The sequence below is a fragment of the Pseudophryne corroboree genome, chromosome 6 (genome assembly GCF_028390025.1).
Source record: "Pseudophryne corroboree isolate aPseCor3 chromosome 6, aPseCor3.hap2, whole genome shotgun sequence".
Taxonomy (NCBI): domain Eukaryota; kingdom Metazoa; phylum Chordata; class Amphibia; order Anura; family Myobatrachidae; genus Pseudophryne; species Pseudophryne corroboree.
Window position 1 is genome coordinate 808988559 of NC_086449.1, and position 19213 is coordinate 809007771.

General features: G+C 43.8%; 1 protein-coding gene across 7 annotated transcripts in view; it reads left to right on the forward strand.

The window, feature by feature from the left end:
• Positions 1 to 17596, forward strand: part of CNOT4 (CCR4-NOT transcription complex subunit 4) — a 155899-nt gene extending 138303 nt beyond the window's left edge. For 4 of the 7 annotated variants that reach the window (XM_063929010.1, XM_063929011.1, XM_063929012.1 and 1 more), the window contains 2 exons: positions 12177 to 12389; positions 15848 to 17596. In XM_063929010.1, coding sequence (XP_063785080.1) covers positions 12177 to 12389; positions 15848 to 16152 — 518 coding nt within the window. In that variant the 3' untranslated portion in view covers positions 16153 to 17596. The remainder of the gene's footprint in view (positions 1 to 12176; positions 12390 to 15847) is intronic. The other 3 variants (XM_063929014.1, XM_063929015.1, XM_063929016.1) reach the window with 1 other exon arrangement.
• Positions 17597 to 19213: the final 1617 nt, after the last annotated feature.

Here is a 19213-nt window from a genome sequence, read left to right on the forward strand (position 1 = left end):
GCTGCCGTTGAATTATCCACGGCACCCCGGGCCTTTACCAAGGTAATGGCCGAAAAGATGATTCTTAAAAGAAGAAAGGCATCTAAATTATCCCTTACTTGGACGATATCCTGAAAGGGACAAGTTTCCAGAGAACAGTTGGAGGTCGGAAAAGAACTATCTAAAGTAGTTCTACGACAGCACGAGTGGATTCTAAATATTCCAAAAATCGCAGCTGTTTTCCGATGATACGTCTGCTGTTCCTAGGAATGATTCTGGGCATAGTCCAGAAAGAGGTATTTCTCCTGGAGGGGAAAGCCAGGGAGTTATCCGACCTAGTCAGAAACCTCCTAAATCCAGGCCAAGTATCAGTGCATCAATGCACAGGAGTCCTGGGAAAAATGGTGGCTTCTTACGAAGCGATTCCATTCGGCAGATCTCACGCAAAAACTTTTCAGGGGGATTTGCTGGACGAATGGTCCGGATCGCATTTTCAGATGCATCAGCGGATAACCCTGTCTCCAAGGACAAGGGTGTCTCTTCTGTGGGGGCTGCAGAGTGCTCATCTTCTAGAGGGCAGCACATTCAGCATTCAGGACTGTGTTCTGGTGACCACGGTTGCCAGCCTGAGAGGCTGGGGAACAGTCACACAAGGAAGAAATTTCCAAGGAAGTGTGGTCAAGTCTGGAGATTTCTCTCCACATGAATATACTGGAGCTAAGGGCAATTTACGATGCTCTGAGCCTAGGAAGACCTCTGCTTCAAAGTCAACCGGTGCTGATCCAGTAGGACATCATCATGGCAGTCGCCCACGTAAACAGACGGGGCGGCACAAGAAGCAGGAGGGCAATGACAGCAAGGATTCTTCGCTGGGCGAAAGATCATGTGATAACACTGTCAGCAGTGTTCATTCCGGGAGTGGACAACTAGGAAGATTTCCTCAGCATAAATGAATTCCACCCGGAAAAGTGGGAACTTCATCTGGAAGTTTCCACATGTTTGTAAACCGTTGGGAAAGACCAAAGGTGGTTATGATGGCGTCCCACATGAAGCGCCAGGTCTAGAGACCCTCAGGCAATAGCTGGGACGCTCTGGTAACACCGTGGGTGTACCAGTCGGTGTATGTGTTCCCTCCTCGGCCTTTCATACCCAGTGTATGGAGAATGATAGGAAGGAGAGGAGTAAGAACTATACTCGGGGTTCCGGTTTGGGCCAAGAAGAACTTGGTACCCGGAACTTCAAGAGATACTAGAAAGGATCTTGATTCAGCAAGAATCATGTCTGTTCCATGACTTACCGCAGCTGCGTTGACGCCAGGGCGGGTGAACGCCGGATCCTAAGGGAAAAAGGCATTCCGGAAGAGGTCATCCCTACCCTGGTCAGAGCCAGGAAGGAGGTGACCGCACAACATTATCACCGCTTAGGTGAAAATATGTTCCATGGTGTGAGGCCAGGAAGGCTCCACGGAAGAATTTCAACTAGGTTAATTCCTACATTTCCTGCAAGCAGGAGTGTATATGGGTCTCAAATTGGGGTCCATTAAGGTTCAAATTTCGACCGGTCGATTTTCTTCCAGAAAGAAATTGGCTTCAGTTCCTGAAGTCCAGAAGTTGTTAAGGGAGTACTGCATATACAACCCCTTTTTGATGTCTCCAGTGGCACTGGGCGATCTCAACGTAGTTTGGGATTCCTAAAATCACATTGTTTTAAACAACTCAAATCTGTGGATTTGATATATCTCACATGGAAAGTGACCATGCTGTTGGTCCTGGCCTCGGCCAGGCGAGTGTCAGAATTGGCGGCTTTATCTCACAAAGCCATATCTGATTGTCCATTCGGACAGAGCAAAGCTGTGGACTCGTCCCCAGTTTCTCCCTAAGGTGGTGTCAGCGTTTCACCTGAACCAGCTTATTGTGGTGCCTGCGGCTACTAGGGACTTGGAGGACTCCAAGTTGCTGGATGTTGTCAGGACCCTGAAAATATAGTTTCCAGGTCGGCTGGAGTCAGGAAATCTGACTTGCTGTTTATCCTGTATGCACCCAACAAGCTGGGTGCTCCTGCTTCTAAGCAGACTATTGCTCGTTGGATTTGTAGTACAATTCAGCTTGCACATTCTGTGGCAGGCTTGCCACAGCAAAAAATATGTAAATGCCCATTCCACAAGGAAGGTGGGCTCATCTTGGGCGGCTGCCCGAGGGGTCTCGGCATTACAACTCTGCCGAGCAGCTACGTGGTCGGGAGAGAACACGTTTGTAAAATTTTACAAATTTGATACCCTGGCAAAAGAGGACCTGGAGTTCTCTCATTCGGTGCTGCAGAGTCATCCGCACTCTCCCGCCCGTTTGGGAGCTTTGGTATAATCCCCATGGTCCTTTCAGGAACCCCAGCATCCACTAGGACGATAGAGAAAATAAGAATTTACTTACCGATAATTCTATTTCTCGGAGTCCGTAGTGGATGCTGGGCGCCCATCCCAAGTGCGGATTATTCTGCGATACTTGTACATAGTTATTGTTACAAAAATCGGGTTATTGTTGTAGGAAGCCGTCTTTCAGAGGCTCCCTTTGTTATCATACTGTTAACTGGGTTTAGATCACAAGTTGTACGGTGTGATTGGTGTGGCTGGTATGAGTCTTACCCGGGATTCAAAATCCTCCCTTATTGTGTACGCTCGTCCGGGCACAGTACCTAACTGGAGTCTGGAGGAGGGTCATAGGGGGAGGAGCCAGTGCACACCACCTGATCTGGAAAAGCTTTACTTTTTGTGCCCTGTCTCCTGCGGAGCCGCTATTCCCCATGGTCCTTTCAGGAACCCCAGCATCCACTACGGACTCCGAGAAATAGAATTATCGGTAAGTAAATTCTTATTTTTATTTTTTTTTTTAAATGAATAAATATAAAGTTATGTTATAGGATATTTCCCACTGATTAAAACGAGGAGGGATACGATTACTCTGTAATGCAGAATTCCGGTTATAAACAAATATGGACTATTTATTATTTAAAGCCTGACTTTGTCACGGTTTACACTGCTACACGTATCTGGAGGGATCTGGCCAATGGTCATTTTATTTTAATTTTTTTTTATTTTATTTTTTTTACCCCCCCTTCCCCCTCCCCTATCCATTGGAAAGTGAATACAATTGGTTGCGCCTGGAGGCTAAAATAAAACCCATCATTTTTATCGCAAGGGAAAAAAATATGGAAACCTCATTTACATTCAGTATTATACGGTGTAATTAATTCCCGTCCCTCACGAAAATACACCGAATTTGTGCAACACGGTCAGATGTTAAGTTGTAGAAATTTCCTCAACCTGTACGCTGAAACCTATGAGGTGAGATAGTCCAGGCCGAGGATTGCACTTGTTCTCATCCGTTGGAAATAAAACTAGTGAAACCTTAGTGGTTTTATTCCGATTTGGAATTTGCATTGCCAGGTCGATAAAGACAGAGTGCAGGCATTTTTATGCAGATTCCCAGTTTTTATCTACACACGTGCACGCCACCTCCTGCCCCAATGTTACTTTTATGTTATGGATAATCTACCGTAACACGCCGGTTCCAGTGTATAGGGCATCCAGTATCTAGGTCGACCACTATTGGTCGAAGTAGGTAGGTCGACAAGTTCTAGGTCGACGTGACAAAAGGTCGACATGAGGGGGGGTTAAATCCCATTTCTCTGACGTCCTAGTGGATGCTGGGAACTCCGTAAGGACCATGGGGAATAGCGGCTCCGCAGGAGACTGGGCACAAAAAGTATAAGCTTTAGACTAGCTGGTGTGCACTGGCTCCTCCCCCTATGACCCTCCTCCAAGCCTCAGTTAGATTTTTGTGCCCGAACGAGAAGGGTGCAAGCTAGGTGGCTCTCCTGAGCTGCTTAGAAGTAAAAGTTTAAATAGGTTTTTTATTTTCAGTGAGTCCTGCTGGCAACAGGCTCACTGCATCGTGGGACTAAGGGGAGAAGAAGCGAACTCACCTGACTGCAGAGTGGATTGGGCTTCTTGGCTACTGGACATTAGCTCCAGAGGGACGATCACAGGTTCAGCCTGGATGGGTCCCGGAGCCGCGCCGCCGGCCCCCTTACAGAGCCAGAAGAGCGAAGAGGTCCGGAGAAAGCGGCGGCAGAAGACGTTCCTGTCTTCAAATAAGGTAGCGCACAGCACTGCAGCTGTGCGCCATTGCTCTCAGCACACTTCACACTCCGGTCACTGAGGGTGCAGGGCGCTGGGGGGAGCGCCCTGAGACGCAATATAAACGATATAAAAACCTTATATGGCTAAAAAAAATGCATCACATATAGCTCCTGGGCTATATGGATGCATTTATCCCCTGCCAGTTTCCTGAAAAAAGCGGGAGAAAAGGCCGCCGTGAAGGGGGCGGAGCCTATCTCCTCAGCACACAAGCGCCATTTTCTTTCACAGCTCCGCTGGAAGGACGGCTCCCTGACTCTCCCCTGCAGTCCTGCACTACAGAAACAGGGTAAAACAGAGAGGGGGGCACTATTGGCAGCTAATATATAAATACAGTAGCTATAACAGGGAGTAACACTTATATAAGGTTATCCCTGTATATATATAGCGCTCTGGTGTGTGCTGGCAAACTCTCCCTCTGTCTCCCCAAAGGGCTAGTGGGGTCCTGTCCTCTATCAGAGCATTCCCTGTGTGTGTGCTGTGTGTCGGTACGATTGTGTCGACATGTATGAGGAGGAAAATTATGTGGAAGCAGAGCAATTGCCTGTGTTAGTGATGTCACCCCCTAGGGAGTCGACACCTGACTGGATGGTAGTAATTAAAGAATTACGTGACAATGTCAGCACTTTGCAAAAAACTGTTGACGACATGAGACAGCCGACAAATCAATTAGTGCCTGTTCAGGCGTCTCAGACACCGTCACGGGCGCTAAAACGCCCGTTACCTCAGATGGTCGACACAGACCCTGACACGGATACTGAATCCAGTGTCGACGGTGACGAGACAAACGTAATGTCCAGTAGGGCCACACGTTACATGATCACGGCAATGAAGGAGGCATTGAACATTTCTGACACTACAAGTACCACAAAAAAGGGTATTATGTGGGGTGTGAAAAAACTACCAGTGGTTTTTCCTGAGTCAGATGAATTAAATGAGGTGTGTGATAAAGCGTGGGTTTCCCCCGATAAAAAACTGCTGATTTCTAATAAATTATTGGCACTATACCCTTTCCCGCCAGAGGTTAGGGCACGTTGGGAAACACCCCCTAGGGTAGATAAGGCGCTCACACGCTTATCAAAACAAGTGGCGTTACCGTCTCCTGATACGGCCGCTCTCAAGGAACCAGCTGATAGAAGGCTGGAAAATATCTTAAAAGGTATATACACACATACCGGTGTTATACTGCGACCAGCGATCGCCTCAGCCTGGATGTGCAGCGCTGGAGTGGCTTGGTCGGATACCCTGACTGAAAATATTGATACCCTGGATAGGGACAGTATATTATTAACTGTAGAGCATTTAAAGGATGCATTACTATATATGCGAGATGCACAGAGGGATATTTGCACCCTGGCATCTAGAGTAAGTGCGATGTCCATTTCTGCCAGAAGAACGTTATGGACGCGACAGTGGTCAGGTGATGCGGATTCCAAACGACATATGGAAGTATTGCCGTATAAAGGGGAGGAGTTATTTGGGGTCGGTCTATCGGACCTGGTGGCCACAGCAACGGCTGGAAAATCCACCTTTTTACCCCAGGTCACCTCTCAGCAGAAAAAGACACCGTCTTTTCAAACCCAGTCCTTTCGTCCCTATAAGGGCAAGAGGGAAAAAGGCCGCTCGTTCCTGCCCCGGGGCAGAGGAAGGGGAAAAAGACTGCACCATGCAGCCTCTTCCCAGGAGCAGAAGCCCTCCCCCGCTTCTGCCAAATCCTCAGCATGACGCTGGGGCTCTGCAAGCAGACTCGGGCACGGTGGGGGGCCGTCTCAAGAATTTCAGCGCGCAGTGGGCTCACTCGCAAGTGGACCCCTGGATCCTGCAGGTAGTATCACAGGGGTACAAATTGGAATTCGAGACGTCTCCCCCTCGCCGGTTCCTGAAGTCTGCTCTACCAACGTCTCCCTCCGACAGGGAGGCAGTATTGGAAGCTATTCACAAGCTGTATTCCCAGCAGGTGATAATCAAGGTACCCCTCCTACAACAGGGAAAGGGGTATTATTCCACGCTGTTTGTGGTACCGAAGCCGGACGGCTCGGTAAGACCAATTTTAAATCTAAAATCTTTGAACACTTACATAAAAAGGTTCAAATTCAAGATGGAGTCACTCAGAGCAGTGATAGCGAACCTGGAAGAAGGGGACTATATGGTATCTCTAGACATCAAGGAAGCTTATCTCCATGTCCCAATCTACCCTTCTCACCAAGGGTACCTCAGGTTTGTGATACAAAACTGTCATTATCAGTTTCAGACGCTGCCGTTTGGATTGTCCACGGCACCACGGGTCTTTACCAAGGTAATGGCCGAAATGATGATTCTTCTTCGAAGAAAAGGCGTATTAATTATCCCTTACTTGGACGATCTCCTGATAAGGGCAAGGTCCAGGGAACAGTTAGAGGTCGGAGTAGCACTATCTCAGGTAGTGCTACGTCAGCACGGGTGGATTCTAAATATCCCAAAATCACAGCTGATTCCGACAACACGTCTACTGTTCCTAGGGATGATTCTGGACACAGTCCAGAAAAAGGTGTTTCTCCCGGAGGAGAAGGCCAGGGAGTTATCCGAGCTAGTCAGGAACCTCCTAAAACCAGGACAAGTATCAGTGCACGAGAGTCCTGGGAAAAATGGTGGCTTCTTACGAAGCGATTCCATTCGGAAGATTCCATGCAAGAACTTTTCAGTGGGATCTGCTGGACAAATGGTCCGGATCGCATCTTCAGATGCATCAGCGGATAACCCTATCTCCAAGGACAAGGGTATCTCTCCTGTGGTGGTTACAGAAGGCTCATCTTCTAGAGGGCCGCAGATTCGGCATTCAGGATTGGATGCTGGTAACCACGGATGCCAGCCTGAGAGGCTGGGGAGCAGTCACACAGGGAAGAAATTTCCAGGGCTTGTGGTCAAGCATGGAAACGTCTCTTCACATAAATATCCTAGAGCTAAGGGCCATTTACAATGCCCTAAGTCAAGCAAGGCCTCTGCTTCAGGGTCAACCGGTATTGATCCAGTCGGACAACATCACGGCTGTCGCCCACGTAAACAGACAGGGCGGCACAAGAAGCAGGAGGGCAATGGCAGAAGCTGCAAGGATTCTCCGCTGGGCGGAAAATCATGTGATAGCACTGTCAGCAGTGTTCATTCCGGGAGTGGACAACTGGGAAGCAGACTTCCTCAGCAGACACGACCTCCACCCGGGGGAGTGGGGACTTCATCCAGAAGTCTTCCAAGTGATTGTAAACCGTTGGGAAAAACCAAAGGTGGACATGATGGCGTCCCGTCTCAACAAGAAACTGGACAGATATTGCGCCAGGTCAAGGGACCCTCAGGCAATAGCGGTGGACGCTCTGGTAACTCCGTGGGTGTTCCAGTCAGTATATGTGTTCCCTCCTCTTCCTCTCATACCAAAAGTACTGAGAATCATAAGAAGGAGAGGAGTAAGAACGATACTCGTGGCTCCGGATTGGCCAAGAAGAACTTGGTACCCGGAGCTGCAAGAGATGCTCACGGAGGACCCGTGGCCTCTACCTCTAAGGAAGGACCTGCTCCAGCAGGGACCTTGTCTGTTCCAAGACTTACCGCGGCTGCGTTTGACGGCATGGCGGTTGAACGCCGGATCCTGAAGGAAAAAGGCATTCCAGATGAAGTCATCCCTACCCTGATCAAGGCCAGGAAGGATGTAACTGCAAAACATTATCATCGCATTTGGCGAAAATATGTTGCGTGGTGTGAGGCCAAGAAGGCCCCTACGGAGGAATTTCAACTGGGTCGTTTCCTGCAAGCAGGATTGTCTATGGGCCTAAAATTAGGATCCATTAAGGTTCAAATTTCGGCCCTGTCGATCTTCTTCCAGAAAGAACTGGCTTCAGTGCCTGAAGTTCAGACGTTTGTCAAAGGGGTACTGCATATACAGCCTCCTTTTGTGCCTCCAGTGGCACCTTGGGATCTCAATGTAGTTTTAGGGTTCCTAAAATCACATTGGTTTGAACCACTTGCCACAGTGGATTTGAAATATCTCACATGGAAAGTGTTAATGCTGTTGGCCCTGGCTTCAGCCAGGCGCGTATCAGAATTGGCGGCTTTATCCTATAAAAGCCCTTACCTGATATTTCATTCGGATAGGGCGGAATTGAGGACTCGTCCTCAATTTCTCCCTAAGGTGGTTTCAGCGTTTCACATGAATCAACCTATTGTGGTACCTGTGGCTACTAGGGACTTGGAGGACTCCAAGTTGCTGGACGTAGTCAGGGCCCTGAAAATATGTTTCCAGGACGGCTGGAGTCAGAAAATCTGACTCGCTGTTTATACTGTATGCACCCAACAAGCTGGGTGCTCCTGCTTCTAAGCAGACGATTGCTCGTTGGATTTGTAGTACAATTCAACTTGCACATTCTGTGGCAGGCCTGCCACAGCCAAAATCTGTAAAAGCCCATTCCACAAGGAAGGTGGGCTCATCTTGGGCGGCTGCCCGAGGGGTCTCGGCTTTACAACTTTGCCGAGCAGCTACTTGGTCAGGGGCAAACACGTTTGCTAAATTCTACAAATTTGATACCCTGGCTGAGGAGGACCTGGAGTTCTCTCATTCGGTGCTGCAGAGTCATCCGCACTCTCCCGCCCGTTTGGGAGCTTTGGTATAATCCCCATGGTCCTTACGGAGTTCCCAGCATCCACTAGGACGTCAGAGAAAATAAGAATTTACTTACCGATAATTCTATTTCTCATAGTCCGTAGTGGATGCTGGGCGCCCATCCCAAGTGCGGATTGTCTGCAATACTTGTATATAGTTATTGTTACAAAAAAATCGGGTTGTTTATTGTTGGAAGCCATCTTTTCAGAGGCTCCTACGGTTATCATACTGTTAACTGGGTTCAGATCACGAGTTGTACGGTGTGATTGGTGTGGCTGGTATGAGTCTTACCCGGGATTCAAGATCCTTCCTTATTATGTACGCTCGTCCGGGCACAGTATCTTAACTGAGGCTTGGAGGAGGGTCATGGGGGGAGGAGCCAGTGCACACCAGCTAGTCTAAAGCTTTTACTTTTTGTGCCCAGTCTCCTGCGGAGCCGCTATTCCCCATGGTCCTTACGGAGTTCCCAGCATCCACTACGGACTATGAGAAATAGAATTATCGGTAAGTAAATTCTTATTTTTTTTCCAAAACTTTTTCACACGTTGCGATCCACGCAGACTAAAACTGGGAATGGTAGAGTCCCTGTCGACCTAGAACCCATGTCGACCTACTTACTGTCGACCAATAGTGGTCGGCCTAACTCTTGTCGACCCTCCATACCACACCCATGTATAGATACAGTCATGCAATAGGTTGACTGTTTATGGTCAACATGTTCGAAAGGTCGATGTGACAATGGTCGACGCATTGTGTTTTTTGTTAAACTTTTGCTTGATTTACAATCACGTGGACTACGATTGGGAATAGTAACCTGTGCAGAGGTAGCAGAGCAAGGCACCTTGGGTCAAATTCAGACCTGATCGCAGCAGCAAATTTGTTAGCATTTTGGCAAAGCCATGTGCAGTGCAGGTGGGGCAGATATAACATGTGCAGAGAGAGTTAGATTTGGGTGGGGTGTGTTCAAACTGAAATCTAAATTGCAGTGTAAAAATAAAGCAGCCGGTATTTACCCTGCATAGAAACAATATAACCCACCCAAATCTAACTCTCTGCACATGTTATATCTACCCCACCTGCAGTGCACATGGTTTTGCCCATTAGCGAACAAATTTTCTGCTGCGATCAGATCTGAATTAGGCCCGATATCCAAAGCTTCGCGAGCAAAGCACAAGACTGTGAAATGCCGATTTTTGTCAAAAAACATTAAACTTGTTGCAACCTTTTTTGAGTTGACCATTTCCATGTTGCCCTTTTAACTCTTGACCATATAAGGTTGACCTATCGGTTTTAGTATGAAATACCTACAATCAAAATTCAGACAGTCAAAATACCGTCAACAATTGGCTGACGGTAAAAATACTGACACGGTCAAAATACCGACATTTAAAATACCGACAAGGTCAAAATACTGGCATTTAAAATGACAACAGGTGAATAAGCCGACACAAGTTTTTGTTGGGGGGGGTTATGTGTATGTCGACATAGGTCAACATGGACACCATATAAGTGTACCGCGTCCCCTCGTTGCGCTCAGCACACTATTATATTCCCCCTCCAGGTCCACTGGGGTGGTAAAGTATGAACAAGTCTGTTGACTTTTTGACCTATCGACAGTTTAAATGTCGTTTGCATTTTGACCTTGTCTGTATTTTAAATGTTGGGATTTTGACCGTCGGTATTTTGATTGTAGGATAATGGATACATCCCGACCTATTGACGATCTATATAATTTGTGTAACTCTATTCTAGCACACCTGTAATAACACACAATCATGCCGCTAGCCAGGAAGTTATACTCTGCAATTCATTGACGTTAGTCTATTTACCAAATAGGAATGTGTCCTCCGAGTGGTAGTACTGTCCTTAAGACTTGCGCTGAGTGTGATTCACTATAAGCCTGTATTATAGCTGCCGGTGACCACCCGCAATATGAGATCATTTGTGGTCTGTTTTTTCTCCACGGATTACATCCATGTTTCTTTTCGTAACCTTGAATTACATATTACAGGTTGAGTATCCCATATCCAAATATTCCGAAATACGGAATTTTTTGAGTAAGCGTGAGATAGTGAAACCTTTGTTTTCTGATGGCTCAATGTACACAAACTTTGTTTAATGCACAAAGTTATAAAAAATATTTGGGTATATTCAATTGAAGTCCGATCCATTCCGACATTCATTTGTCGGAATGGATCCGTTCAGGGCTATTCAATGCCATCTCAATTTGACTTTAAAAAAAAGTCGAATTGAGATGGGGGAGAGCAGCGCTACAGCAGCGTAAACGGAGGATGTGTTGCAGCGTCCACCCGCCTCCAGCAAGCGAAGTCTCGCTTGCTGGAGCCGGGTGGACGCTGCCGTGAGCGGCGGCTGTGACACATCCTCCGGCTACGCTGCTGTAGCGCTGCTCTCCGTCTGCCCGCGTTTCCCCCGTCTCTGCTCCCACATCTCAATTCGACTTCTTTTAAAGTCGAATTGAGATAGTCAAAAAGGGGTTGACAGAAGCACGCGGATCGGTAGCTGTTCCGCCGATCCACGTGCTTTTCGACAAGTCGAATTCCTCGACTTGTCAAATAAGTTGGGGTTAGATTGAATAGGTCGGAACCCCATCCGACCTGAAAAAGTAAAAAACTGCCATCTTTTCGACAGACGGCAGCTTTCGACTTCAATTGAATATACGCCATTGTATTAAATTACCTTCAGGCTGTGTGTATAAGGTGTATATGAAACATAAATGAATTGTGTGAATGCACACACATTTTGTTTAATGCACAAAGTTATTAAAAATATTGGCTAAAATGACCTTCAGGCTGTGTGTATAAGGTGTATATGAAACATAAATGCATTCTGTGCTTAGATTTAGGTCCCATCACCATGATATCTCATTATGGTATGCAATTATTCCAAAATATGGAAAATTCCGATATCAAAAATACTTCTGGTCCCAAGCATTTTGGAAAAGGGATACTCTACTGTAATGTCCATCCCTAAAAATATAATAATAAATCTTCTTAAATACACAATTACATTGCACACGTGCATTTTTCTTACAGGGTCTAATTTTTCTAGGTTTTTAATTTTTTTAACTTATTTTTACATCTTACCAGTAATTGACCTGGTGTCTTGTATTAACTTCGTCATCAGTTGAAGCGCAGCTTCATATACTGTAGCAGTGTAAACTTTTTTCTTTTTTTCTTTTTTTTAAAGATGGCTTTCCCTTTAGTCTTAAAAAAAAAATCTAGCTGCATTAGAGCCAGTTATGAACTTAAAGGATTTCGTTTTAAATCTCTCCTCACCCTTAAAAATTCTAACGGCAACTTTTTTATTTTTTTTTCTTTCTTTTATTTTTTTTATTTTTTTATTTTTGGATAAACCTCCCAGACCACAGCAATTCAATAGAGAGTATAAATATGAAGGAATGGCAGGACGGTCTAAGGGCACTTCTGCCCAACATAAACATCAACTTTGGTGGGTTGCAAAATGCTTCTTCCCCTTCCAACATCACCCACAGTGCACCAACGTCCAACACTGCCACATCCAACAGCCTGAACTGGGACTGCCCGAGCAGCTGGATGGATCCCGCCATAATCACAGGTAACCGTTTCTCAATCAGAATATTACATACCCTCTCTGCCCAAGCGGGCTTAATATCAGAGCCCTATAAACGGCATACGCAGCGATCTATTTTATCTACATATACACTCTTCAGTGGTCAGTAGAACTTTCAGAAATTGGAGATTTATTCGTTTTTTAATTTATTTTTTCTATAACTGATTTTTCCACCATTTCAGTTTTTCTATATATTTTTAATATCTGTGGACAGAGTAGTCAACCCTGGAAAAAAGTGGGGGATGAGGGCAAAATAATTTTGAACTTTCAAACCATACTCCACATTTATTCAATAGAGCGAGCAGGTGGTATGTTTTTCCATAAGGTACGAATGAGTGACTGTTACAGAAGTGATGCCGCTTTTCCCACCCCCCTTTAATTAGTAGATTTAAAGCCAGTATTTTTATATATTTATTTATATATAAATAAACAGTTGCCCTTGCTTTTAATATATTAATATTTCTTATATTGCCCCTACTATTCACTTTAATGCAACTTATTTTTTGTTTTATATCATATAGAATTTTATTTATTTATTTACTTTGTTTATTTTATTTTACGACATTTTTTTGGTAATTTTTTTATTTTATTCTTTGATGGGGCATTTGAAGCTTTTTTTTTTTAATCTTTATATGTTTGTCGAAATAAATACCTGTACTGAATCATATTGTTGGATAGAGTGTACTTCTTGTGTAAGGGATTTGTAAGATATGACTGCTTGCTGTTTAAAACAGATGCACGACTTTACATGCCACTACATCCATGCTTCTGGAGAGCTAAAAAGGTTTAGGAGGGTTATCCAATTAGACCCGAAGAATTTTTGGCAGCTAAACCGGGGTATTCAATTTTATTTTATTTTTTAGGACAGATTTGTTTTTGTTTTTTTCCCCGGGCTATTCAATTCGCTCCCATTTTTTTCCAATTGGAAAAAAATAAAAATTTTGTGCAAAAACACATGGGAATTGCGAAAAATGTCTCGAACCTAGGTGTTTTTGCTGCTGCGATCGGGAATTTTTTTTCATTGGGCATGACAAAATCCCCAATTAGTGCCGGCTTCAGGGCTAATTGGATAGCCCCGGGGAGGTAATTAACCGCGATAAATTACTGCGGCTAATTGGATACCGCCCTGAGTTTCTCCAGTGTATAAATTCAGATCTGGGGAAGCCACCTTGCAAGTGCCAGGGAATGTACATTTCGAAATTCATTTTATTGGAGAACTTAATCCAACGATTGTCTGGGGCCAGGCAGCGCATGCAGTGTCCAAATACTATTAAATGTTAACGTCTTCCCTTTTATTACCTTCCTTGCAAAAATGTTTAATAGATGTGATTGATCTGGGAAATACCTGACTATAAATGATTTCTTTACCTCCTGTGGGAATTTCTCTTCCTCTGGATCAACACAAAGTTACAAGAAGTTCTGGGGGGTATTCAATCAGTGCCGTTTTTTCGACCAGTTGAAAAAACAGAACTTTTTGATGCCCGTGGTTGAAAAATCCGGCACGGGTGAAAAACCGTGTGTATCAGCGAATTCGCTGCTGATACACGTGTGTTAGGTGGATTCACGGGCGTCTTCACCAATTTTTGGTGCAATTTTTCGGCCATGCCGATTCGACAAAAAAAAAGTGAAACGACATGGGCGAAAATGGATTAAAAAAATGTGCGAAAATGGCCACAATGTAATACCATGTGTCGAATTCATGCCGTTTTTTCGACCAGTCGAAAAAACGGCATTCAATTGAATACCCCCCTCTGTCTCTTTCAGCCGCACTAAGGGGTAAATGTATCAAACCTTGTAAAGAGAGGATAGGTGGAAAAGTTTCCCATAGCAACTAATCAGCTTCTCGCCAGCAATTTATATAATACATTCTATAAAATGGTATGTAGGAACTGATTGTTTGCTGTCCACTTCTCCACTCTTTGATACATTTCCCCCATGCTGTGTAATCGTGGCTTTCACAGGGTCACCAGCATAGTGATAATACTGGGCTCTAGACTCTTTTGAAGCTTAGAAAGTCTTGCACTGGTTTGTAGGGAGCCAGGTGCTACTTTTACTACATGCATTGCTTCTTATCTACTTTCTGTGCTTTGCAGGTTCTCTTTTGCATAATAAATTAAGTTTTCCGCTTTTTTTTAATTCTGCATGAAATGGCATTGTACCACGGGCATCTCTGTGCTGTTATACCGGGTTGGGTTACCTGTGAACGATAAATTTATCTGAAGGTGGAAATGGCCTTTGCCAAGTCACAAAAAATTAGATTGCAAGCATGCTGGCTAGGAAACTGGTCTTGTAAATGTTATGTAACATGGTGTCTACAGTAGAAGAAGCAGGAGGTGGGTGAATAGATGATATAAAGAAACTCATGGAAAAGAATATATCCGATTTGGTAGGTGTGTGTATGGATGATTAAAAAGATCTTTTGAATGCGAATTGATCTAATCTGTGGGTATGGATGATATATAAAGAAACTCCTGAATGGGAATATATCAGGTTGGTGTGTGTATGGATGATATAAAGAAACTCCTGAATGGCAATATATCAGGTTGATGTGTGTATGGATGATATAAAGAAACTCCTGACTGGGAATATATCAGATGGTGTGTGTATGGATGATATAAAGAAACTCCTGAATGGGAATATATAGGTTGGTGTGTATATGGATGATATAAAGAAACTCCTGAATGGGAATATATCAGGTTGGTGTGTGTGTGTGTGTGGATGATATAAAGGAACTCGTTAATACAAATATATCAGATTGGTGTGTGTCTGGATTAAATAAAGGAACTCCTAAATACAAATATCAGACATGTGTATGGATGATATAAAGAAACTCCTGAATGGGAATATATCAGATGGGGGGGGGGGGGGTTTTGGATGATATAAAGAAACTCCTGAATGGGAATATATCAGATTGCTGCATGTATGGATTATATAAAGGAGCTCCTGAACATAACTGTATCAGATTGGTGTGCAAGTGACGTAACCTTGCAAGTATGATTTTCCGAAGTTTCTTAGCTCTGTAACTAACGAGCATTGAGGTTACGTTATGCACTTGTATACTGTATATGGGGGGGGGGGGGGTTTGTTGTTTTTTAAGGAAAAATCTAAGTATTTCCTCTTTCCAAGATATCCTGGCTGTATTTATGCTGGTGTAAAGCAATCCTAGGGGCAAAATCATTTTTAGGGTTCCCGTCAGCTTCCGCCTGCTAACTGGATTCTGCTCGCAGCCTCGAACTGAATTAAATCTGCCTAATGTTTATTTTATTATAAGCTGTCTGGGACATGTTAGAAACGTATACTTTCAAAAAGTGTTTTAACCCATAGCGCGCAATCGCCTCCTGCGTATTAAACGTGGAAGCAGGCGTGTGGATTACTGCGCTGTTTCTATAGACCTATACGTGTGCACTAGTTTTCAGCATCCGTTTCTTCTGCTTCCTCTGCAGGCATCCCGTCATCCACAGGAAACGGTATAGAACTTCTGCCAGATGACAATCCGCCACACTGGTTAAAATCACTTCAAGCCCTGACAGAGATGGACGGCCCCAGCAGTTCAATACCTCCCCACCACCCTCACAATAATCTCTTCAGCACACAGATACCCCTACACAGACCAAATTGGAGCCCTTATCCACCCCCATCAAACCCCGCCAGTTACCACTCCCCACCCCCAGGCTTTCAGACGGCCTTCAGACCCCCTACCAAAACACCTACAGATCTACTACAGAGCTCAGCCCTGGACCGTCATTAAAAATAAATGAATAAGAGACAGCTACAAATTTGGGATTACTTTCCCCCCAACCCAATTTCAGTCCAAATCAAATCCTCAGTGTTTTCCCTCTCATCCAGTCCTCCCAACAGTTTTTGCGGGGATTCTCAAGACTCTTGAGGCGATTCCACTAACCCTTCCCTGCCACGTTTAAATTGAAATCCGGTGTCTACGTTTTCCGCCATTGTTGCAATGCTTAAAGGTCATTTTGAAGAGGTGACTAGCAGATTACCATCCAAAAGCACCAACGAGTTTCCTGAACGATTACAGAGAGACGAAAGAAAATAAATGAAAAATTAAATCAATTGTACGAAAATTCTCAATACCTGAAATCACTGGTCTGCTGCATGATCTGTTTTGTTTCGGGTTTTTTTTTTCCAGCTTATTATGTGATTTAACAGCTCTGAGATCTAGCTAGTACCAGGAACTAATCATAAAATACTCTAGGGACGAAAAATAGAGGCCTGTCATGATCAGTAACTAAGGAGAATGTATTAACGTTAAGGAAGAGCATAGTAAAAATTTTCATTGCCTTCTTTTTTTTTTTTTTGGTGGGGTTTTTTTGTAATTATTTCAGTGGTTTGTGCTGGCAAAAATGTGCCATTTCATACTTTATTTTCTTCAGGACCAAAGGGGCTTCGTTGTCAAATATATATAGAATATTTTTTTTTTGTCTTTAACCCTCTGGCATTGAAGGGGTCAAGTTGAAATGGGATTTGGCGAGTCTTTTGTCGCCATTTTTTTTTTTTATTTGTTAAACACAATGTTTGCCATGTATAATGGTGCTTTTTCCAGATGCTGAGCAGCAAGCCGTGAAATCCGGGAACGTTGCGAATTAGAAGACGTGAAACGTCCAACTTGGAAATGACCCACTGCTTTTTGATAAATAATGGGAATTCTATCGTTAGCAATTCAAACCTGATCATTTTGGCTTTTTTTTGTTGCTGTCTGAAGATCCGTGACAGTGTTGGTGTATTTTATTCATGCCGTCGAGTCATCATTGGTCACCTTTCAAAACCACACAGTATACCGTAAGGTTCGGTAATGGATATGCTACTTAACCAGACATCTGGTTCTTTTGGAAATTGGGCAACCTTTGCACTAACATGAAATATATATTGCAAAAAATCGATTTTTGTTTTTCCTGATTATGAGCCCAACAGCTTTTAATATCAAGGCAACTTTTTTCAGGTCCCTGGCGGAAGTACGACTCGTCACCTGATTTCTAAAAAAACCTAACCTTCTAGTTTCTGGAATTATTCTGCAGTATTGACCAGATTAGGGAGAGGAGAAGCCTGTAAGAGGGGGAAATATGATGAATTACACATGGTTATAACCTGACGCTAAAACTAAACCAAGAAAAAAATGTACCTCTGTCTTCAGAATTAAAACTAAAATCTTAAATAAAACAGAAAACTTGATGATACATTTTTCCTTTTATTTGTGGGCTGCCTTTGTTTACAGGAGAGAACTCGAAGTGCTGCAGGGTTTAGCCATCCGCAAACATTGTAAGTACGACCTGTCCCCCACCCCCTTTATAACTGCAGCACAGTTGTATTTCAGTACAGGCTGGTGTATTGCTGGAAGACAAGAGAATGAGATATTAAGACGCTCCAAATACTCCTGGGTTAGGGGTCGAAGTTCATATTTAAGTGCCAGCCTTTCTGTCAAGTTACCAAGGTAAGCTGTACTTTGTCTATGTAGAGAGACCATACGTTTTCCTCAGCATGGCGTGACATGAGCCGTATCCATGTCTGGGTCATTCCACATCAAATCAACACCGCCATTTTCATGACCATCACCAATTTCAATGACATTTGCTGTGCTTGCTAGGTCTGACGCGAAACTAATTTACACCAAATTTCAACATCATAGGTTGGATATTTTTGGAGGTGGAGCCATTTTAAAAATTAACAAATTATGCAATTTTACTGCTGCGTGGGTCTTTTCGTTTGCCTGTAACTTGAGTTCTAATTAAGACAGAGAGATGAAATTAGTGTCATTTTGAAGCTTATGACTAGATCTTTTCACTTTAAATTAGTAAGGTAGCACTAAAAAAAAAATTGATGTCAAAGGTCATGGTCAAATGTTGTTATTAAACTTTTTTTAAAGTGATTTAAAACAAAAAAAGTACATTTTTTTTTTATTTTTTTATTTGTGTTCTCCCATATTTCATTTAAACATGTACGAAATTTCACTTTGGGACTCCCATGGGATAATGCGATAACAATAATTTACTGACCAGCAGGCAGCTAAATTATACAAAATTCTCACATGCAGACAGTGTATTATAAAGTTTTGAAAAACAGCAAAATAACCTTAATATATATAACAGACCAGGTTTTGTTCATGCTTTCCATGAGTTTAGTTTTGAAGTTGCAGACAGGGTTTCTCTTTCTGTAATGGTGTACACACGTCCTGTTGTAGTCATTGGGTCTACTGTTGTTAGTATATCACAACGATGAACTAGAAGAATGTCTTGTTTCCCTGGGTATTTGTATGATGGGGATGGTCCTTGTGGGTGGAGAAAGCTGACCTTTACTAATTCGTACTTTTCATCTACGTCAAGAACACATGCTACCCACCACTCTGCATCATACACACAAGTGACAAATCCTTTAATGTCTTTAAATTCTACTTCGTCCTCCAGTAAACCAACTCGTTCCACTTTCGAAGATGTAGAGTAGGAATAAACTTTAGTTGACAGAGTAGTTGTTATATGGGAATAAAGGAATGTAGTTTCTGGGTTCCAGCAATTGTGCGGGATTGCTCAAATCGAGCTTCCAGGAACTTCTCTTCTGCCTCGTGGTCAGCTGAACTGGCGTACTTGAAAGAGACAGCGGGAACGTTCTCAATGGCCCAATCAAACAATTGTCGAGGTGTCATTATTTGTTGATCGTACGGCCTTTGGAGACTGGCTCGTACAGCTAATCTTTTCACAGTGCCTCCAACTCCATCACATGGCAATCGGGGTGATTCTCTGATGGTGGAAGGTCCCAATATTGGCATAAATATGTTAGATTTTCCGCCACGTTACACTGAG